The sequence below is a fragment of the Sminthopsis crassicaudata genome, chromosome 4 (genome assembly GCF_048593235.1).
Source record: "Sminthopsis crassicaudata isolate SCR6 chromosome 4, ASM4859323v1, whole genome shotgun sequence".
Classification (NCBI taxonomy): Eukaryota; Metazoa; Chordata; class Mammalia; order Dasyuromorphia; family Dasyuridae; genus Sminthopsis; species Sminthopsis crassicaudata.
Window position 1 is genome coordinate 295084681 of NC_133620.1, and position 23436 is coordinate 295108116.

At 40.8% G+C, this 23436-nt stretch overlaps 2 protein-coding genes across 4 annotated transcripts in view; one reads left to right on the top strand and one right to left on the bottom strand.

Moving 5' to 3' along the window:
* AP1S1 (adaptor related protein complex 1 subunit sigma 1) overlaps positions 1–22677 on the top strand; it is a 29824-nt gene extending 7147 nt beyond the window's left edge. For both annotated transcript variants that reach the window (XM_074264933.1, XM_074264931.1), the window contains exon 5: positions 21418–22677. In XM_074264933.1, coding sequence (XP_074121034.1) covers positions 21418–21429 — 12 coding nt within the window. In that variant the 3' untranslated portion in view covers positions 21430–22677. The remainder of the gene's footprint in view (positions 1–21417) is intronic.
* On the bottom strand, positions 127–8021 carry VGF (VGF nerve growth factor inducible). 2 transcript variants are annotated; one of them, XM_074264926.1, is made up of 3 exons: positions 7935–8021; positions 3243–3586; positions 127–2674 (listed from the first exon to the last, which is right to left on the bottom strand). In XM_074264926.1, the coding sequence occupies exon 3, from the start codon at positions 2641–2643 to the stop codon at positions 820–822; it is 1824 nt and encodes a 607-aa protein (XP_074121027.1). In that variant the 5' UTR covers positions 2644–2674; positions 3243–3586; positions 7935–8021; the 3' UTR covers positions 127–819. The 2 variants fall into 2 exon arrangements, with proteins under 2 accessions (XP_074121027.1, XP_074121029.1); XM_074264928.1 differs by having other exon boundaries at positions 3243–3435; positions 7935–7956.
* Positions 22678–23436: the final 759 nt, after the last annotated feature.

The following is a 23436-nucleotide window of genomic DNA, read 5'->3' on the forward strand; positions in this document are numbered from 1 at the left end:
AATTGCCTCCTCTGCCTTCATAAGAAAGAAATGCCTAATGAGAGAATAGGAAGCTAGATGTTTGATATATCCATATCTTTTTGAGAGGAAGTGGATGGGAGGGGGTGGTAAATAAAAGAGAAAAAGTCTAATAAAATAGTCACTTTTATTTCTTAGCAAAACTATTTTCCCCACGAGGAGTATTTACAGCAGAGAAGGGAAGAAAGAGGTTGAGGTGTCTCAATTTGGGCAGAGTGGATCGAGGTCCTAGGAAAACCCTGGGGTCTGGGGCGGCTGCGATTCACAGCATACACAACTGGTATGGTTTTGTTTTTTTGGTTTTTTTTTTTTTTTTTTTTCCTTTTTATTATTGTTCACTGTTGGGAAATTTGGAAGAGGAATAGGGTGGCTTAGGGAAAGGGGACCCGAAGGGGAGACGAGTGTAGAAGTAATCTGTACAGTCCAGTTTCAGTTGCTCCTTTGATGCATCACTTGTGGTTGGAGTTAGAAGGACACGGGGGAGTTTTCCGGTACTCTCGAGTTTGAAGACGTGCTCCTTCCTTTCCTCTTATATTTCTTGGTATTTTCTCCCTTGCTTTTAGCCCCATTGATTCTATACCCTACTACAAGTGTGGGTACCTGTCTCCCACCGAAGATGGTTAAAAGGAAGGGGGTATATTGGGTGGGACCAGGTTAGCTGAGACAAGAGGGGTGGGACTTCCCCCACCCCGCAAAAAAAGGTAGGGAACCGCATGCAGAACACTAAACAGCAACACAGAGGGAGGCTTAGGGAGGTTCGCATAGGGGAAAAGAAGAGACCATCACGTATGGAAATCGGAGTCACGGGAACAGGTTGGGGCGTCGGAGCAGCACGTGCTCAATATAATTCTCCAGCTCCTCCTCCTCCTGCTGCTGCTTCTCTTCTTCCTCTTCGCCCCGACGCCCTTGTGGGCTAATGCCGAAGTGATACCGCGACCCCTCTGCGGGCTGTGCGTGGTAGTGATGGTGGCGGGTTGGGGAAGAGAAAGGTGGAAGGAGTGTCCGGGGTTGGATGTAGTTAGGAAAAGGGTAATTGGGTTCTGGGGGAAACACCTCATCCCGATCCCAGGGCGGGATCACCTCATTCCAATCCTGCAGCTCATCCTGGGCGGGGAAAGTTGGGGGTGGGGGGGACTTTGGGGAACGAGAATGAGTAGGCGCAAGGGGGGTCCGAGGGGGAGGTAGGGGCTCAGGAGGGGCGTTCTTCTTCCGTTTACGCTTTTCCTCCACCTCCTCAATGATGCTGACCACATCGTCTGCTGGCAGGTGGAGTTTAGTAGATAGCTCAATCAGGCTGTCAATTGTCTGCGGGTCCATCTCTTCCTCATCTTCTTCCCCTTCTTCTACCTGCCCCTTTCTCTTTTGACCTGGTGTCTCCTCTTGGGAGCGCTTGTCCTCAGCCCCAGCTTCCCCTTCCTCCTCCTCTGCAAATAGTAATGCATTCTGCCGCCCCCTCTCGACCTCCTCAGCCTCAGTCTCAGCGTCTTCATCTCCCTGATCGTCCTCCTCCCCGCCTCGTATCTCACCCTCTTCTTCCTCCTCCCTCTCCCTTTCTCCCTCCTCCTCCCCTTCCCCCTGAAGTCCGCGGTCCCCCACACCTCGCTCCAGGCCGCCGCCGCCTTGCAGCAGGTACTGAAGGAGCAAATCAGAGGCAAGATCAGCCAATCTTTCCTCTTGGGCTGCCGCCTGTCGCGTAGCCTCAGCCTGCCGCCTACCTGCCTCTACCTGGGCCAGGCCCCGCTGTAGGAGGCGCCCTCCACCTGGAAGCCTATTCATGGCTGCGCTTTCTGGGCGGCGCATTTTGGAGAAAGGTGCACTCTCGATCTGGCGCACCTTGTAGAGAGATGCGATATTTTCTCCCTGGCGTGTTTTTAAAATAGGCTCACTCTCACCCTGTCGCACCTCAGGAAGAGACACGCCCTCAAGCAATTGCTCCTGAAAGCGATGAGGATATGGGGGTGGGTGAGGGACACGCGCCTGAAACTCTCCCCAAGAAGCCCTCCATACGCGCTCAGGTCCTGGACTCTCCAGGTTGACTCGGGTTAATGTGTGGGTATGTGTTTCCGCCTCAGCCGCAGCAGCCTCTGGCTCTCGCTTAGCATTCCCTGGACTGAAAGAGCGTAATTCCTGGAGCAGAGATTCAAGTGCCTCCAGTTCCTCGGAAGGATCCGCACTCTCCGAGCTGCGCTCCTCTGAGATACGAGAAAGCGTCGGGGGTACCCCTATCTCTGGGGCCGGGCGGCTGTGAGTCTGGCTACGCACAGTTTCTGTTAGCAAAGCCTCTGCTTGCTGCTGCGGCTGCTGCGGCTGCTGCTGCAAGACCCCCGGAGCCGGGGGCGATGCAGAATGATCCAGCGCTTGTAACAAGACCGCGGCCAGCGCCCGTGGATCTACCCCCTGGAATAGATCTTCCTCTTCCTCAGACTCATGTTTTGGGCTTCTCTGCTCCCTTATTTCTGGATCTAGGCTTTCTCTTTCCTCTGGCTTCCTTTCTGCAGCTGCCAAGTTTTCGTGTTCAGATTTGGGAAGCGACTGCTCTGGGCGTCCCGGGGGCGCTGCTTGAAGACTGTCCATCAGTAGCAAGAGGCAGAAGAGGGCGGCAGCAGGCAGCTGTGGGAATCTCATGGCTGAGACTGGGGAAAGAATGATTTCCACGCTATAGAAAAGAAAAATAAAGTGGGGAAAAGGCAAGTGAAACGAGAGAAGCTGTCAGGGCTTCATTCAATACGTCTTCTCTGCTCCTTAAATTCCCTTCACGACCTCAAAATCTGGCGTTTCTCTAGGAGCTACCCTTGAAGTGCTATCCACTCCTATTATCTCGACTTCTCTCAAACCCTGAAGTGTCAAGACAGGGACCCTGAGGGAAAATGGGGCTATTATAATCTATGCAGTCCTAAAACGGGGAGGGGAACGCCTGGCAACGCTCACGTCTGTGTTCCCCCACCTCCACTTCGCCCCCGCTCCTTCTCGGAGCTATCTTCCTGTCACCGCCCACGTTGCTTCAAGGCTGAGAAAAAAATATCTGCTCCCCAAGGGACTCTCCAGATCGAGCGTAGGAGGCTCTATCTGGGAAAGGGGGGGGGGATAGCATCCTCCCTTCTGTCTATCTTCTTAAGGTCCCTTTGGCCCTACCCCTTCCCCCAAACTAGAGAAGACATCCTTTCAGCACACAGCCAAATCTGTGGGGGGTAGGGGAGTGGACAGACTGACAGAATAGTATTTACCAGCTAGGATTCGAGGAACGGGAAGAGTCTGGATTTTGAGGTAGGAGATGCTCCGAGTTTCGGTCCCGGAGCTGCGTTCGACTGTCGCCTCGGTCAGTTTCCAGCTGGTCTCTCTTCGCGTGGTCGATTCTCCGTCTCTCTCGCTAGCTTGCTCCCCCAAGCTTCAGCACGCTGGACAGCGCCCGCCCCGCCTCTTTATAAAGAGGAGCCAGTAGATCACATGGGGGGGTCTTCTCCGCCCGATTGACGTCAATGTTCATTCATGGGGAAGCGGGGTGAGTGGTGGAGGAGCCCTAATTGCGGCCGGTGATTGGAAGATTCCTCTCCTCCTCCCTATTCTGAGCCTGCGCATTGAAGAGTGAGGACTAACTGGCACTCTAGAGCCTAACGCCGGGGAAATGAATGAATGAATAAATGAAGCGAACACGGGGTTGGAGGAGGAGGGCAGTGAATGAATGAAGGAGAATGAGAAGAGAGGGAGGGAATGGATGGATGGAAGGAAAGAGGGAGGGGATGGGTGGATGGAAGAAAAGAAAAAAGGAAGGGAGGGAAGGAGGAAAAAAGAAGAAAGGAAGGAGAAAAGAAGGAAGAAGGAAAATGGGGAAGAGAAGAGAGAGATAAATATATAAGCCCCGGGAGTAAATGTAACCCCTAGTTGCCGCAAAGATCAATCTGTGGATTAAATTGGAGTAGTGTTTTAGAGCTTGACGGAAGAAGCGGAAAGCAGCCGGACACGAAATCAGGGCAGGAAGAATGCTTCCTGAAAGCTCCCAGTTGCTTGTGCCACACACATTATGAATGAAGGAAAGACAGATTTCTAAGCATGTGTTTGTGAATTCAAATGCTGAGCGTGTCTGAGTGTGAATGAATGATGGTGCGTGTACCTGGGTCTATGGTTGGTGATTAGTGGGGGGGGGGGGGGGGAGAAGGATGTGTGTGTGTGTGTGTGTGTGTGTGTGTGTGTTAGGAGAAAGGGGAAGGGGACTGAGTGGGCACATTTGAAAGAGTAGACCATGTGGTTCTATTTGTTCTTGCCAGTGGGTAGGGAAAGTGTGTCCTTTTGCCTTTTCTATTCACTATCCCCACCCCCACTAGCCCATCAGACTGCTGCCCCCATAGTCCTAGTGCCCCCGCCTCCACTGTTCTCTTTCATCCAACCCCCATCTCCACCACCATCCCATTCCTTTCTTGCAGGAAAGGAAGGACGTTTGGAGGGCGAGTCCATAAGGGGAGGGGGTTATAAATATAGGCTAGGGAATTTAGTTCTTGCTTTTCCAAATTCTTGAAAGCAACGGTTTGACTTCACCCCAAAGTGACAAAGACCATATCTTCCTCATTGCTTCCTTCCTTTACCCCCAAGTCCTTGTCTTGCGCAGCCAGGACAAGGGGGGCTGTCCTGGGGGGCTCAGGGCGGCTGGAGGTTCCGGCTGGGGAGGGGAGGGGGGACGATGACGCACAGATTGCGCAAAGAGAATCCATCAGCAAGCCGGGTCCGGTGAAGAGAGAACCGGCCGTGGGCGGAGGGGGTGGGGTGGGGTAGGTGGGGGAACGGAAGCTGGGTAGAGGGGAAGGGGGAGACGGAGGGGAGGTGTGCTGCGTCTACAGGAATGATGTAGAGGTAGGGTAGAGGGCGTTGCTTGGAGGGAAAAGAGGTGGGGGCTTGGACGCAAGACAGTGACTAGACTTACACAGACACCTTAGGAGATGCAGACACAGAGATACATATATACACAAAGCTGTGTCTGATTATCACGCTCTGTTTCTGTGATTTTCGAGCTTTCTGTTTCTCTGATCCTCTCAAATATACTTTTAGAGTATTTTTTCTCCTTCCATTCCCATCTTCTTTCCTTATTTTTTTTTTAACGTTATTTCACTTCCTCCCCCAGTTCTGCCCCAACCCCAACCCCCACTCCTTCATACACATACTCACGTGCTTTCCCTCCAAAGCCACCAGTGGCTTGTCAGCTCCATCAGCAGCTTTATTTTCCCAGAAAGAAATGTCCATAAGCTGGGGGAGGGGGGGAGAAGGAGGGGAGAGAGAGAGAGAGAGAGAGAGAGAGAGAGAGAGGAGAGAGAGAGAGAGAGAGAGAGAGAGAGAGAGAGAGAGAGAGAGAGAGAGAGAGAGAGAGAGAGAGAGAGTAGAGAGAGAAAGAGAGAGAGAGAAGAGAGAGAGAGAGAGACAGAGGAGAGAGAGAGAGAGAGTGGAGGGAGGGAGGTATGGGGTGGAGAAGGAGAGATGAATGGGGAAGATGAGATGAAGAGTGGAAATGTAGTGGAAGAATAAGGAGAGCTTGGAGAAGGAGCAGGAAAGGTGACCCTCTACCGACTTCTAAATTTCTTTTTTCACCCCACTTTCCTCTGTCTAGGACCTCTTTGATCTACTCTATTCTGCTCCTCTTACTGATCCGTTAATAGGTTTGATGGAGTGAGAGTAAGGAGAGAGTCACATTACCTTCCTGAAGAAAATGAATCAGATATGGCAAAGACCTTTATGGAGGGGGATGGTAAATGGGTGGGGTTGGTTGGGAGAACAGAGAGAGACATCGACAGAAATGGAGAATGAAAAGAGACAGGAAAGATACATTATATAGGAGGAGAAAGGGAGAGAGGGGGAAAACCCAATGTATTTCTGTTATCAGTATTAGAAGGCTAGCTAGGTGCTGCTGTGATTCTAGGCATATGGAGTTCTGTTTGTGGGAGTATTTCTTCAAAGCTGTGTGCATTGGTATATGCTTCCATTTCTGTATCTGTATATTCAGATGTGTGTCTGTGTTTCCATATATCTGTGAATATTTGGATTCTGTATCTGCTAATTTCTAGGCATCTGAGGTTTTATATGTGTTAATGGCAATGCATGTGTTGTATATGTATAATCATTCTTCTTGCTACATGTTTTCATCCTTTGTCTACATGCCTACCCCAGGTGGATACTAAATCAATACGTGTTGAATGAACATATGAATGAACTGAATGCATGAGTAAATGAATGAATTTTTCTCTATCTGTGTAGACATCTATTATGAGTATCTTTTTGTATATCTTCTACTATGTCATAATCTCCCTAGGTTATTATCTCTATTTCTCTGGTCTATAAGTTTTTATACTCCTACCTTACTCCTTTTCATGGTCCCCCTCTTCTTGCCCCACAACAAATTTGCCTTTCCTCCTTCTCTCTCTTCCTCTTTCATTCCTACCCCATTACCCAGCCCAAAGTGGTAGGGAGTTGCCAAGAATACTTTTTCATGCTGGAAAATGAGGGCTCTGGGTGGTAAGGTTGGGGGGGAGGGAGAATTAGAACTAAAAGGGTCTATATTATTTTTCTCCGTGATAGATAACTGGAGTGGAGGTGGAAAGGAAGGAGGGTGGAGGAAATACACCCTTTTCTTGTCTTTTAAGACATATATCTCTGTCCCTGTCAGTTCCCTTTTACTTTAGTTTCTTTCACCCTGCTCCACCTGGTGCCCTTCACACCTTGCTGTCTTTAACAATCTTTGGGGGAGGAATAGGTTGGGATGAAAGTGAGATGGGGCAAGCCCTGGGGATGTGGGAGGTGGGTCAGGGAAAAGACACAGGAATAGAAAGCTAAAGAAATACAGGGAAAAAGAGACTGATGTAGAGAGACATTTAGGGGTATAGATGTAGTCTTTCTCTGTGTAATAGTCTTTATGTTTTGGGTTTTTTTTTAAACTTCCTCTGAGTCTCATTCTCTCTATAGGAAGGTAGAAGATAGGGTAAGGGCTCTAGAGATAGAATAGGTAGAATATGACAAAAGCTTGAGAGTGGAAAGACCAATGAATTTCTAAACTGTGCCCTTGGTTTAGGAGAAGGGGGGTTTCGGTCCAGTGACTCCATATCCCCTTCCCTTCCCTCCCGCCCTCCCCCAACCGGTGACTCACCTCTGCAGCCTCTCAGTGCGTCAGCAAAGGGTGGGGGGTGGGGGACGGGGGGCGGGGGGGCTGCTGAGGAGGAAGAAATAGGGGTCTGGACTTCAGAAAGGATACTTAGAAGGGAGCTGGAGGGCACTCCGAAAATCCCACCATTGCCCTATCGGCATCCCAATCCCCAACCCAATAAGGGGTAGGGGTCTTGAAAAGACTTGGGAAGAGGTTGGGGGAATACTAAGACAACAGAAGCATAAGATAAGCTTCTGGATTTGGTAACCTATCTTCTTAGTCCCCATCTTTGGGGTCTTAGCCACTAATGGAGGGGGAGGGGAGTCCTGAAGAGACTAGGGAGGGTGAGACCGACGCAGAGATGAGTCACCAAGAATGGGAGTGAAAAAGACAGAGATACAGAGAGACACAGAGACAGAGACATGCAAAGAGACAGCTCAGAGAGACCTCTAGAAAGCACATATAAATACCCCTACTGAAAGGTAGGAGCAAACTGAGGGGGGGAACCCAAGAATTTGTGCATCCTTAATTTTCTATCCCCCCCATTTCCATTTTCCCCTCCTCCTCCCTTCTTTCTTCCTCTCTCTGTCTCTCTCTCTCTCTGTCTCTCTCTCTCTCTGTCTCTCTCTCTCTCTGTCTCTGTCTCTCTCGCACACACAGACACAGAAGAAAGCAATAGAATACACTTATACACTAGAACACTACACATACACTCATATACATGTAAGTATAGATATATGTACATATAATACATAAAATATGCTCCTAAAGTCACACAGACACACCCATATATACGTACAGTTTCATTCGGAATCTGACAGACTCTGATTCACACATATATAGTCTCATGCACTCTCACAGGGCCATGCTGAGGGTGTGGCTAGTGTGGCTAAGACAGAGCCAACTTAACCCTTGTGACCAGAGTTTCTTCACCCAATATGGGGGGGGGGGGTGAGGTTGGAAGGGGGGACACTAAAAACGTGGAGTGGATGACATTGGAAAAGAGGAGTCAATACATTATGGTTCCTTATTTCCCCGAATACAGACTCAGGGACACGAAAAGACCACACACACACACACACACACACACACACACACACACACACCATTTCAGGAAAACATATATTCAAAAAAAACATTTATTAAATACCGTCTTCCATCACACTGTCTCAAATACACCCACACAGATGTACATAGTTCTATACGCATGCACACACTCATGCAAAGAGGCACAAAGACATAAACATATAGACACATTCATAAAGACACCACCTTTTACTTCAATCTAATCCTTCTTCATGTGTTTTGGACGCCCCCATGTGCTCTCTTCAGGTATTGCAGCTTTTGCTGCTTGAGTTTTGACCTTTAGTCTTGTTCTAGCTTTAGAGTTGAGGCAGGCAGGCAGGCAGGCAGGCAGGGAAGTGAGATTTTAGTTCCTAGAAAGGAGAAGGGAACTAGAGAGGAAGATTTAAGTGTGTCCCTCAGTTCTTTAAAAGAAAACAGGGATCCAGAATTGGGTTCCAGATGAGTAACCAGTCCAAAAAAAGGAATGTTTCTAAGGAGGCTTAATCCCCCCCTCCCTTTCAGAAATGCCACAGAATGGAATTGTACCTTCAAATCTTGGCCACTTGAGCCTGAAAAGGAGAGGGGGATGCAATGGAAATACCCCTTTATGGGAACCAGATTCTAGTCTCAGTTTTGGTACTGGCTGGGTATTTAATCTTGAGAAAGTCTCTCTCTTGCACACACACACAGAAGAAAGCACTAGAATACACTTATACACTAGAACACTACCCATACTCATACATGTAAGTACAGATATATGTACATATAACACATAAAATATGCCCCTAAAATCACACAGACACACCCATATATAGGTACAGTTTCATTCGGAATCTGATTCACTTTTCTCTCTGAGCATTCTAAAGTACCTTCTAGGTTTGATATTCTATGTCTGTATGATAACAAATGAAAATTAATACAAACGTTAATGAGTTGGTTCATCTTATTGTAATACATTTGGGAGAAGGGAAAATGATATATAATCTGGGTAGGAAAATTAAAGGAAATTTGTCTTTTTGGGCCAAACAAAATTGCAAAACCTGCTGCTGAGAACTGAACAGTTATAGACAAAATTTCAAAGTTAGGTAAAGAGTAACTTTTGTATCCTGCTTCGATGTCTCAACAACTCTCCTATATTTAGCTCCCTCCAAATCTAGGACTGTCTCTTTTATTTCACTCTTACACAAAACACATATCTAAATGAAGCTATTCATACTGGGTAAGGAATAATTTTCACTTTCTTTTTGCCAGAATCGTTGTGAGGAAAAGAACTTGATTAATCACAATATTCTTGCTGTTTATCAAAAAAAAAAAAAAAAACCATTCTTTCTCCCCACTTCAGATATTCTCACTGGCTGTCCCATTTTCAAATACTTTCCCTACTCATCTCTGCCTCCCAGTTTCCTTGATTTCTTTCAAATCTCAGCTAAAATCCCACTTTCTACAGTAAACCTTTTCCTAATCCCCCTTAATTCTAGTGCCTTCCTCTGTTAATGATTTCCTTTTGATTCTGCATAAAGCTTATTTGTACATAGTCGTTTGTTTGTTATTACTTTAAATTATGAGTTGCATGAAGACAAGGACTATCATTTGACACTTTTTGTATCCCCAGTGCTTAGCACAGTGCCTGGTACATAGTAAACATTTAATAATTTTTTATCAACTGATTGATGACTAATTTTTGTAGGTGTTAAGTCAATTGCTCTAGTCAACTCCCTATCACCAGCAACTTTTATCTAAGGATCCTTTAAGACAATTCCTCCCCAAGGGAAGTTTACATTTGAATAGGGAGCTCCCTAAAAACCAAAAATCCTTCCAGAGACAAAGGAAATTAAGGACATTTTAAAAACATGATTTCTTGACCATCTCTATCCTAAAACTAAGGGTGGATCCACAAATTATTTACCAGACATTCCCTAATTAGTGAGGAAAGCTATGCACAACTATGCTATATCCTATTCTTTAGAGTGTTTCTCAGTTTCATCCACTTACACTTGAATTAGAATACTGGACTGAGGAACTTTCCTCTTGACTGGGCATCAAACTCCTTCCTTAGTGTTGAGGAATGAGGTAATGAGGGAGGGGGGCTATGATATCCATAACAACCAATTATCTAAAGCTAGAGGAAAATATATAGAGGGACAAGTTAGGGGAAAAGGAATTTTAAGAGAAGAGGAAGTAGAAGAAATTGGGTAGATATAAGGAAAAAGGAATGGAGTGGCTTTGTGATGAGTGTGTGTATGTATTATACATATATACATGCATATATATATATATACACACACACACACACATATATATATATATATACACATAGCATATAAAGAGTTTAGTGAAGAAATAGAAAAGCTACTGAAAGTATATAGTGTGTCTATATTTAGGTAAATGAATGCTCAGAAAAGCTGGCATCAAGATAATTAAGAAAGAGGGCCCCTCAAAGTTAAAGAAAATTGCTCTTAATCTCTAGAAATTCTGCCTAGTGTTTTGGTATCAATGTGAACTATCTATGTTTGGGGAGAACACTAGGAAAATAAAGTATTGAGGGGATAGATACAACAGAGAGGAAATATAAAATAGGTAAAGACAGAGAAAATAAGAGAGAATAGAGAAGAAGAGGAAAGGTTGACAGAAGGAAAGGATTTAGAAGGAAGTACAGAAAGGCAGAGGGAAATAGTCTTTAAAAAATAAAAAATAAAAAACTAGGGCCAGTTTGAGGTAAAGGAAGGGAGAAAGAGAAAAGACAGAGTAATGGCAGAGAAAAGGGGAAAGATAACCCAGAGGGAATAGAGGAAACAATAGGAAGAAAAGAGGAGCCAGGGGAGAAGAAAGGAGGAGGGTAAAGGAGGAACAGAAGGCAAAGTAGAGATAGAAGAAGGAAAAGTATGAAATCAAGGAGGGATTTGATAAGGTTGAAAAAAGAGATAGTTCAAGATAAAAATAATTAACAGGAAAATTCTTGTCTTGGGAGAGGTTAAAAGGAGATGATTTGAGATACAAATGATTAAGAGAAATTCCTTTCTTATTTACAAGTATCTTTGGAACCTCTTGGATAACATCTCTGTGTAAACATTGTTTTATGACCCTAGTTATGTATAAAAGGAAGTTCTAAAAATGGAATCCTCAAACTCAGTTTACATCTGCCTTGTGCCCCCCAACTGGCGTCCCTTGCCAGGCAGTTTGGCCTTTCTGGAGGCCAAATCCCTGTCTATCCCTTTACTATCAATAAAGACTTTGTTTTGATACAGCACTGAGTAGGGAATTCATTCACTACCGGACCTGCCTTTGGGAAGGAGAGAGATTAATCAGACCTGAGGAGAAGAGCTGATCCATTTCCGCTTTGAGAGCCACAAATTACTTCTTATCAGGATATATCCCTGAAGATGGGAGACGAAGAACAGCTTAAGTTTGGAGAGGTGAGTTGGGGAAGAGTTTCTAAAGTGCTTTTTTCCTCTCTAGGGAAGTTTTGCTAGAGTACTCCCAATTCCTTTCTTTTTTTCCCCAGATGCTGACTGATGGTACATATTTTCTAATATAACCCGTACCTTCTCCAACCCCAAATTAGCTCAGGAAAAATTGGTCAACCATCACTAGATGATACATAATGTTAAAACCAAAAAGTCAAGGGAACTGCAGGTGCCTTGGTATCTGAGTACCATCCCTACAAAAAGCATTGTGAAGTAGTCCCACATGTTGGTCTCCATAATCTCTATACTACCAAATGTCCTTGACAACTAGAAGGCTCTTGATGTAAGGTTTCCAGTCCACAAAATTAATCCTGCCCAAGAATACATTCTGATATACCAGTGGTAACATTGGCACCAGAGCCCTATCTCCATTAACTCATACAGTTTTAGATGGCAGCAGAGAGGTGGCAAAAGTCCAAAGGTTCAAAAGGCGTAAAGGTGCCAAAAGTCCAAAAGTTGAAGCAAGAGGATTCAATAGGGAAGAAGCTAGGGGAAAGAAGAGGGTTAAAGAAGGGAGGGGAAAGTTGCTTGGCCTGTCATTTGTCTTCTCTAGGCAAGTATCTTCCTCTATCTAGTGAAACTAGATATTTGGGAAATCTTTCTGCTCTACTATAAGTCCATTCCTATAAGAGAACATCTTAGGGAAGGGAAGGATTGCCTAAAATACATTTCTAAATTTGGCTCCCTGGGTTCTAGGGAGAATAAGTGACAAGTGTAAGAATGCTATGGAGCTGATGGTCAGGATACCTGACCTGAGTCCCTAAAAACAGAGAGAGCATATTAAATTGAGGGTTGAGGGAAAAGAAATCTGGCTCTGAGAAAATGGCCAGATGGATTCAGAGCACAATATCTTTCTTGGGACAAATAACATTCTTAACACAAAATGTTTATTGAATTGTATGACTGGGCCTCTAAAAGGGGATGGTGCACTAAGAAGAAAAGGGATTGGCAGCGCAAACTTGAAGCCGGGAAGCAAGGGAAAGATGACTAAAGAGCTGAAATCCAGGAGATACAGAACACTGGAGCAGGGCCACTCTATGGGATCCCCTCACCTGCCTAGTAAGTTATTTTTCCAGTTCCTGAGGGTTTACTTAGTTATATCATTGAACAATGCTACTTTGAACCATAGGTAATGCTGCTTAACTAGCTGTAAACAAGTGTGGCACTTAGGAGATCACCCACCACCCCAATGACCCCAAGACTTCAGTGATACCTTTTGGGAAGAGAGGCTCAAGAGAAAAGCCCCCTAGATTCTCTCCTAGGGATGCTGTGGCTCTAGGTATCCTCACCCTGGGGGGGGAGGGGGGCATCTCTCTGGATTCCTTGTAAAGCTTGACATCACACACACATATATACACATGTACAACTTCAAGCATCACTTCTTTCTTATGTTCTTTCAATTATTTCCAATGTATCCTGTGTCTATATCCCTTCCTATCTTCTATCCTTCAGGATCTAGTCTAGATTTGCCCTTACCCTTCTCTCACAGATCAGATTATCCAAGCCTGGTTTCTACTGTCCTCTACCTAATATTCTGTCAGAACGTGTTTGATTAGATAACAAAATTCTACCTCTGAATGGTCCTGCCCTTAGCCCTCGTCACAGTCTTGGTTTGACCCCTATCTCTGTTGTGCCATAGTTCTTTTAATTGCCCTGCCTCAGTTTCCCTAAATTGTTCCGCTTGTTTCCTTAATTGTTCCTGCCTCAATCCCCTTAATTGCAAACCCACCCCCCCTCCAATGCATTAAGATTGATATAACTATTTGCTCTAAAGTTATAAATTGTCAATGTGTAAACTTAGAAAAGGGGACTCCAGACATTGTGTCTATAGTCTGACACTTTCTTAACTCCCAGTTTGTTAGAATTTATGGTCCTACCCCCCAACCTGTCAGAGCTGTCAGAGTTGATGATTCCTGCCTAAAGATTCCTGCTCACCAGAGTTTGGACTCCACTCCCCTGCCTTTGTTTAGCTACTATGTATAAATATATCACTGAGAACTTGAATTGGCTGCTGAATACTGGATGGATGCTGGATTCTTGGAGATGATAGTCTTCAAAGCTCTGGGACCAAACCATGGATCCATTTGGTCGAAGTAAATCTCTCCCACTTAATTATTAAAAAACTGTCTAATCTCTATCTTGCCTCAGTTTCTCTGGCATTACTCCTCCATGTCCTTCAATTTATTTCTCTCTACTTCATCATGTAGAATTCTCAAAGTCTAGTTCCAATTTACTAATAGCTTGGAGCTCTCTTTCTCTCTTCAATAGTCTCAAATCCTTTTAATCCCATCCCACAGTTCACTCCATTATAGTTACCTTTTGACTCCACCTCTTGACCTTGCCCTATTGAAACAAATTACAGGTTCTTATTGGCCTCATTCTCCATTGTCCCACCTTAGTATGGTTCTCAGTCTCCTAAATCTAAATCTAAAATAAATCCCACCCTCATGAGCTCATCTCACTCCTGTTCTTTGCCCTAGTTTAGGCACTTGAGGAATGAGCAACTGGGCAGATTATGGAAGCAATTGTAGTTGTCCCAAGAGATAGTATCTTTTAATGGGTGGAGACTCTTGCTAGGTGGCCACTACAAAGTCCAAAGGCTCTGCTCCTGCCTCAGGCCTGAACCCCGACCTTAGAGTAAAGCTCCATCTCAGCTACTCCTCCCCTGGGCACTGATCCATTTCTGGCTCTTGTTCTATCCTTGAGTTATTTTTCTTTCCTTAAAAAAAAAAAAAAAAAAAAAATTCATTTTAAACATAAATACAAGATAATAAAATTTAAAAAAAGGGACAATAAGAAAAGGTTCTTTTTTTTTTAAATTAATTTTATAATTATAACATTTTTTTTGACAGTACATATGCATAGGTAATTTTTTACAACATTATCCCTTGCACTCCCTTCTGTTCTAAATTTTCCCCTCCTTCCCGCCACCCTCTCCCCTAGATGGCAGGCATTCCCATACATATTAAATATGTTATAGTATATTCTAGATACAATATATGTGTGCAGAACCGAATTTTTTGTTGTTGTTGCAAAGGAAGAATTAGATTCAGAAGGTAAAAGTTACCTGGGGGAAAAAAATGCAAACACTTTACACTCATTTCCCAGTGTTCCTTCTCCGTGTGTAGCTGATTCTGTCCATCATTGATCAACTGCATCTGAGTTAAATCTTCTCTTTTTGAACATATACACTTCCATCAGAATACATCCTCATACAGTATTGTTGTTGAAGTGTATAATGATCTCCTGGTTCTGCTCATTTCACTCAGCATTAGTTCATGTAGGTCTCTCCAAGCCTCTCTGTATTCATCCTGATGGTCATTTCTTACAGAGCAATAATATTCCATAACATTCATATACAATAATTTATCTAACCATTCTCCAATTGATGGGCATCCATTCATTTTCCAGTTTCTAGCCACTACAAAAAAGGGCTGCCACAAACATTTTGGCACATGCAGGTCTCTTTCTCTTCTTTAATATTTCTTTGGGATATAAGCCCAGTAGTAGCACTGCTGGATCAAAGGGTATGCACAGTTTGATAACTTTTTGGGCATAGTTCCAAATTGCTCTCCAGAATGGTTGGATTATTTCACAACTCCACCAACAATGCATCAGTGTCCCAGTTTTCCTATATCCCCTCCAACATTCATCATTATTTTTTCCTGTCATCTTAGCCAATCTAACAGGTGTGTAGTGGTATCTCAGAGTTGTCTTAATTTGCATTTCTCTGATCAATAGTGATTTGGAACACTCTTTCATATGAATGAAAATAGTTTCAATTTCATCATCTGAAAATTGTCTGTTCATATCCTTTGACAATTTATCAATTGGAGAATGGCTTTATTTCAATAAGAAATCAATTCAATTCAAAACAATCAACTTCCACTTCAAGAAAACCTAAATGATAAATACTACACATTATTTTCAAAACTACCTAACTTTTCTTTTTCTTTCTTTGTAGGTTTTCTTTTGTTCTCTACCATGTAATTTTTACTTTAATTTTTGCTCCCTCCTCAACCCCAACCCCACCATCTTAAAGAAGTTTTGTTTTAATTTTCTGCATTCTTTTTATTCTTAGCTAGATTGGTTTTATTTTTATAAGAAAATTTCAATTTAAAATAATTGAAATTATCTATTTCATGCCTCATGAATTTGCTACTGCTAAATCTCCCTTTTTTACATCTCTTTTCCCCCTGGTTTCTTTGAAATTCCTGACATTTTATACTTTCTTATCATTTTTTCTAACTCAGTAAGATAATTTCTTAGTAATTTAATTGGAATGGCATTGAATAAATAGATTAGTTAGGTAGCATGGTCATTTTTTTCAAATTTTATTGGCTTCACCTAACCATGAACAATAAACACTGCTCCAATTATTTAAATCTGGTTTTATTTGTATAAAGTGTTTTATGTTTATGTTCATATAGCTCCTGTGTCTGTTTTGGCAGATGTTTGCTCTCAGATATTTTATACTGTCAATTTTTTAAGAGGTCTAAAACAATATTACTGAATAATATTGGTCACATATAGTGTAGTTTCCCTATTTTCTCTTTTGATTATAATCTATTTTAACTTTGAGATCATTATTACTACCCTCTGCTTTTTTAATATAATAAATTCTACTCCTTTATTTTGTCTGTGTATATCCCTCATTTTTATTGTTTCCTGAAAGCAGCATATTGTTGAATTCAAAAATTTAATCTATTTCCATTTTATGAGTAAATTCATTTCATCCACATTCTGTTATAATTACTTGTGTATTTCCCTCCTTCCTTTTTTTCCTCATCCCTACTTACCTTATTGCTCCTCACTCCTCTTGTTGTGTGTTGTGCCCTTTTATTGTGCTTAGGATTATTTGATAATTCTTATTGAAAAAGGGGTAGCTTTTTTTAGTTTAACTATCTTTCATTAAATATGAATCCAGATCATTTTCAAAAGTCATAGCAGCCATCTATGGTTAGACTCTTTCTCCTTTGCTAATTCATTTTTACTTTTGTTTAACAGCTATTAATATAAACAAGTTTTAGTCTCAACTTTGGGTCTTTCTTACAGATCTGAGATCTGTCCTGGAGCCCAACCTTGGACTCTCCTCTCCACCACTAAACTATGGCTAGGAAACCCAGCCAAGCTGTCCTGCAAATGCTCTTGCTCCCTGGGTCTCTTCAGTGGTTGCAAACTACAGTTGTCCTTACTGTCCTGGAACTGAAACAAAGACCTTCTTTCCTGCAAGAACCCATAGAGAGCTGGGATCTGCCCCTTTGCTATCTCACTCCTTCTCCCCAACAGTCATAACATAGGACCAGTCTGATCAGGCCAGCTGTACTTGGCACTCCTAGATAGTGAAAGGTCTTTCAGGCTCCTCCTACTTAGCCTTCAAACCCCCATACAATTCATGGGGTGAAAGTTCCTGTGACTGAGCTGTGTCCCAATTCAAAAGTCCACAGGGCTTGTTTTTTGGTTCCTCAGAATTTGCCTGTGGATATTTGCACTTCACTGAACCTCTGACACTGGAAGTCTGGTCTTTCCTCTAGTCTTCTCAATATATCTTAAAAGGACAACTGTTTTATCCCAACTTCTATTTATTTCTGCTACTGTGTTCCCTCTGAGACAATATTCTGTCTTTTTGTGGAGGAAATTTGCAGAGGTGAAAAGTTGTTTGCTCTTGTTTTTCTAACCTACTCTGCCATCTTCCCTCCCTGAGTTTCTAACTTAATGGATAAGGTAAAGAACATGTTAGTCTCACGCACACATACACACACACACACATATTGCATATTGTGGCACTGGGGTCCTAAGTCTTTTCTTAAAGCTTTACCCTTTCCATGTCTACTTCCTCTCTGTCCTATAGGACACCCTGAAAGGGGAGACTCCTCCATTTTACAGTTAGAGCTTTCTGACATTCTCTATCCTACCTCTGATCCAGTAATTTTTACTCTACCAGGGCCTAGATTATTTATTTCCTAACTAATGTCTAATTTTGGGCTGATGCATAATTCCATCTCTCAAGCCCTTCATTCTTCCATCATTATCATCATCATCATCATACACACACACACACACACACACACACACACACTTCAAGATTAGCCTAAGAAGCAACTCTGGGAAATATATTACCTATTCTGGCCTCTGTGGGAGTTGGACCCCAGAAACAAGCAGGTTGCAGGTTTCTCAGATCCACTTTCTGATCTACAAGGCAACCTCAACAAAATAATGACTAACATGACTGAGTAATTTATGCAAAACTTAAAGGGCACAAGACATTTTAGACTTGCAAATGGGAAGACATATAACTCTTATATAACATAGCTGTGATGGGGGAGCTCAATAATTTTTTGAGATTACAAAGAGGTCTTGAGATGATCTAGATTAACTAAAAGGGGTTTGCCTTATTCCATACTACCATTCTTCAGGAAGAAGGGTCAGAGTAAACAACTGGAAATTGGGTTGAATTCAGATCAAATTTTTCACAGTGTCTCTGATTTCAGCTAAGACTCTGTACATCCTAAGAGTCAGTTCATTTGGCTGTAACATATTTCTTTTTCTTTGATACTCAACATCAGCTCAGCAAGAAGCACCTGGGTGATGCAGTAGATAGAGTAATGGGCTTGAAGTCAGGAAGATTTATCATCTGAGTTCAAATCTGGCCTCAGACACTTACTAGCTGGACAAGTCATTTAATCCCCGTTGCCTCAGTTTCCTCATGTGTAAAATGAGCTGGAGAAAGAAATGGGAAAACCACCCCAGTATCTTTGCCAAGAAAACTCTAAATGGGGTCATAAAGGGTCACTGAATAAACTGCCTTAGCACTCTAAGTTGTCTCTCCTGATTGGAGGGCCAGAAGATGAAACAAAGAACTTCCAAATCATCCCTTTATAGAGAATTTAGCTTCCTTTTGTGTTTTGTCTTCTCTGATCTTAAGGATGGTAAGCTCCTTAAGGTCAGGGACTGTCTTTCTTTTTAAAATTTGTATACTGAATACTTAGTACAATACCTGGCACCTACTAGATATTTTTAAAATTATTATTATTAATTATAAATATAAATATAAAATAAATATGAATTAATTATACATAACTATACTTTTTTTTTGACAGTACATATATGCATGGGTAATGTTTGTTGTTTTGTTTTGTTTTGTTTTTTTTACAACATTATCCCTTGTATTCACTTTTCAAAATTTTCCCCTCCTTCCCTTTACTCCCTCCCTTAGATGACAGGCAATCATATACATAATAAGTGTGTTACGAACCTACTAGATACTTAAATGTTTATTGACTATTCACTAGAGGAAGAGACAGAGTCCCAAAGTAGTGCCAACATTCTTCACATACTGTCTCTTTTCCCCACGCTATCTGTCCCCATCTAAAAACACACTATATCATGACATTAGCTCAGAAACTACATTAGAAAATTGTGCAATAGAATCAGCATGTATCTTAGCTTAGATGCTATCTTCTCTTTCTCTATCCAGTAAAAGTTGCCAAAGTCTTATTTTTTCTATCTACTCCATGATTTGTTTCCTACTTTCCTCTACATTTAATCTGCCAAAACCCTAGTTTAGGCCCTAACCAGAGGATTACAATAGCCTTTTAATTGTTCACTCTTCTCTCCAATATATACTCCATACAGCTAAAAATAATCTTTCTGTGTCAAGATCCTAACCATATTGCACTTCTATATGAAAATTATTTCAATTTTAGACAAGTTTGAATTGGATTGTGAATAGTATTAAAAGATAGATCAAGAAGTTTGAATCTTATCTTATAGACAAGAAGAACCAATGAAAGTTTTTGTATGGAGTGTTTCTCCATCACTCTTTTCCATGCACTCTACATTCCAGCTAAGTTAAACTTGGAAAATGGACATGTGAACATCAAGCTCTGAGCATTCTTTTTTCCTTACTTTAAAAAAAAAAAAAAAAAAAAAATTTAAATTCTTGAACTTAAATACTAATAAAGAATAAAACAGTATAGGGGGCAGCTAGGTGGCAGCTAGGTGGCGCAGTGGATAGAGCACCAGCCTTGAATTCTGGAGGACCTGAGTTCAAATCTGATCTCAGACACTTAAGACTTCCTAGCTGTGTGACCCTGGGCAAGTCACTTAACCCCAACCTCAAAAAAATAAAAAAAATAAAAAATAAAAAAAAGAATAAAACAGTATAAAATACTTCAATAGGTTAAAAAAAACAACTGAGATTTGAAGAAATATCTCTTCCCATTTATAGTAGAAACTTTTAGTTCTTACATAATCCTAAATTTAATTGTTTTATTTTCAATGAGAGAGAGAGAGAAAGAGAGAGAGAGGCTTAATGAATACTTAACTAGAAAGGACCTATTAAGGAAGATGCAATCTACTTTCAGAAAAAAACCTGATAAATAAAAGTATGTATATGATTTATAAGTATAGATAATATATACACATATATGTAATGGTACATATATAATGGTAGGCTTCTCTAGGGTAGGGTGGAGGAAAAGGGGGGGGAATACACAGCAGAGAACAAAAAAAAAAAAAATTTAGAAGGAAACAAAAAAGCAGGATAGCTTTGAAAATGATGTATAGTATTTATTACATAGGTTTTCCAAAAAAAGTAAACAGTATTGATGAGGGGAGCCCCAAATCTATTACATAGATTTTCCAAAAAGTAAACAGTATTGATGAGGGGAGCCCCTAAATTCTCTCTCTGACTTTGGGGGGAAAGCTTGGGATACTCCCTTAGAGAAGCTCTCCTCAGAGAGATCTGCCCCTGGGAATCAAGATGTGTGATTTCATTCTGTTATCTGGGTGGGACTAGTTGAGTTCTCTTATTTAGCCTGAGCTGGAGATCCAAGATTTCTATCTCACTCTATTGAGTCCAGGGCCACTCATTCAATTTGAAGATTCTCTATTCTGATTCCAACTCAAACTGCTCCCAACCCCGATCAAGAGCTACCCATATAACAAGTTTCCTTCAGCTCAATTCCTTGCAGAAGACCTAAAAGCAGGAATCATGCTAAGGAAACTCTCTCTCCTTGACATAGCTGCAACCCTCTGCCCACTGAAAAGGCATTCTCTTTTCAGCATTACTCCCTCTTTATCTCTTTTACCTATTTTCCTAACAGGACCCTATTATCTCTCTGTTGGGACCTCACCACTAAGGAAGTCAGCTGCAAAAGCTGACTTCTCAGTTCTAATAATAAACTTCTTTTGCCATTTCTTTTTTTCGGGTTCAATTTACAAAGGACCTGTGCCAACCAGAACAGGGTTCCCACAACTACCTGCCTTGAGCAGAACCTCATCAGTATGAATGGAAATTTGGGGATTTAAGTTGTATCCTCTTTTTAAGTCATACTGTATATAAGGAAGTGGGGGTTTTTTGTATTTAAGTTAAAAATGAATAAACATTTTTAAAAGCTATATCATTATATATAGGTATATATCTGTTTTATATATATGTCACTGTCATCATTAAATATATACATTTATTATGATATATGTATGTAGGTAGGTGCATACACATATACATGTTTATGAATGTGTATATATGTAAGTTTTTAATTTTAGGGGATTTTTTTCAGAAAATGATTGGTGAAATCAATTGTTGATGGATTTCACTTTCCCTTTGGCTCTAATAAAACTAGGCATTTTTCATTTACAATTTGTTAACATAATTTTCCAAGATTTAAAAAAAGTTATGACTTTCAAGGAGTGATGATTTATTTGTCTTGTCTTTCAGGTCAGCTAATTTTCTTTTAATTTGTTTTTCAGCATCCTGTCTAATACAAAAGCGAAGCTGCTCTGTCTAAGAGCTTTCTATGGGACTTTTAAGCAACAAAAGGCATGTGATAGTTGCTATAGGTGGCCAAATCACCCAATCCTAATAAGCCCCTTAAAAACCTCCTTGTCTAATATAGATATGATTTCTTTCAGGTACTTTTCTTTTTCCCCTCAGGATAATCAGCTCTGTATTTTTATTTTTATTTTTTTTAATTAATAGACATTAAAAAAAAAAAAAAACCCTGATCCTCTCATTAGCTCTACCACCCTCCAAATGAGCAAATTTAAAAATCAATAAATATAGCCCTTGAAACATATATATATATATATATATATATATATATACACTCCACAAAACAAATTCCTACTTTCATCATGTCCAAAAACATGTTTGTTTTTCCTGCATTTTAAGTTGATCACCTCTAGTAGAAATGAGAGGTTTCATTTGCATTCTTTTTGCTTATGTTGCATTGTGTTGATTAGAGTTCTGAAATCTTTTGGAAAAAAGAAATTTTCCCTAATACTATTATGTAAATTGTTGTCCTGATGATATCTACTTCATTTTTCATCAGTTCAGTGAGGATGTTCTAGTTTCCTCTGAAGCTGTTCATTTCTTATAGCACAACTTTCTATCATATACATACACTACATATTGTGTTCCCAGTAGAACATTTCCTTAGTCTCTAGTTTTTGGCCAGCAGAAAAAGAATTGCTGTTTTGTGGTGGCAAAGAATTGGAAATTGAAGGGATACCCTTCAATTAGAGAATGGCCAAACAAGTTGTGATATGATTGTGTTTGGATACTATTGAACTTTTAAAAAATGAGAAGGAGGATTGTTTGAGAAAAACCTGTCAAGACTTATATGAACTGATACAAAGTAAAGTGAGAGCCAGGAAAACATTGTACACAGTAACAGTAATATCATAATAATGATCAACTGTGAAAGTTACTGTGATTAAGACAATGAGGCATAAAATGAGTCTATAGATAGAAATGATATCTCTCTCTAGATAGGGAATGGTTGAGTATAGACTGAAGTATATTTTTTTCTTGTTTTTTGTTTAGTTGGTTTTTTTGTTTGTGTTTACAACATGGCTATTACAGAAATGTGTTTTGTACGTATATATTGTATTGCTTGCCTTCTCAATAAGTGGAGAAGGGGCAGAAAGGAGAGAGATAAATTGGAACTCAAATTTTTTTTAAAGTGAAAGTTAAAAATAAGTAAAAAATTTAAGAAGAAAAAAAAAAAAGGAATTACTAAAGATAACTTTGTATGTATAGCTTCCTTTCCTCTTTGATTTCTTTGGAACAAAATCTGGACCATTTAACAGCTCCAGAACATAACTCTATATATTTTCTTACAGTATTTGTCATTTTCCTCTATTGGCAATCATTTTGGTCAGTTTGATAAATGTGAAATAGAACCTCAAAATTGCTTTAATTTCATGTTTCTAATTATTAGATTTTTTCATTTTTTCATACAGTTTTTAATAGTGTAGATTTTTTACTTTGAAAAATGACTATACTTTGACCATTTGAATTGATCTTCATCTTATCAATTTAAATCAGTTTGATGCTGACTGAATCAAACAGAACCAGGAAAACATTGTACACAGCAATAAGATTGTGCAATGATAAACTGTGATAGACTTGGTTCTTCTCAGATGTTCAATGATCTAAGGCAATCCCAATAAACTTTGGTTGGAAAATGCCATTCCTATCCAGAGAGAGAACTATGGAAACTGATTGTAAATCAATACCACTATGTTTACTTTTTTTCCTTGTGGTTTTTCTTTTGTTCTGATTTTTTTCTCCCCAAATGATTCCTATGGAAACATGTAAAAAATTAATGTAGATGTATAACCCCCCAAAAGATGCTATTTTATATGTAACTGGGGAAAATAAAAATAAATAAAATTTTTAAAAACTAAATTTAAAAATTTAAATCAGTTCATTATGTATATCTTTATCAGATAAATTTGCTGCAAATATTTTTCCTTTTTAATTTT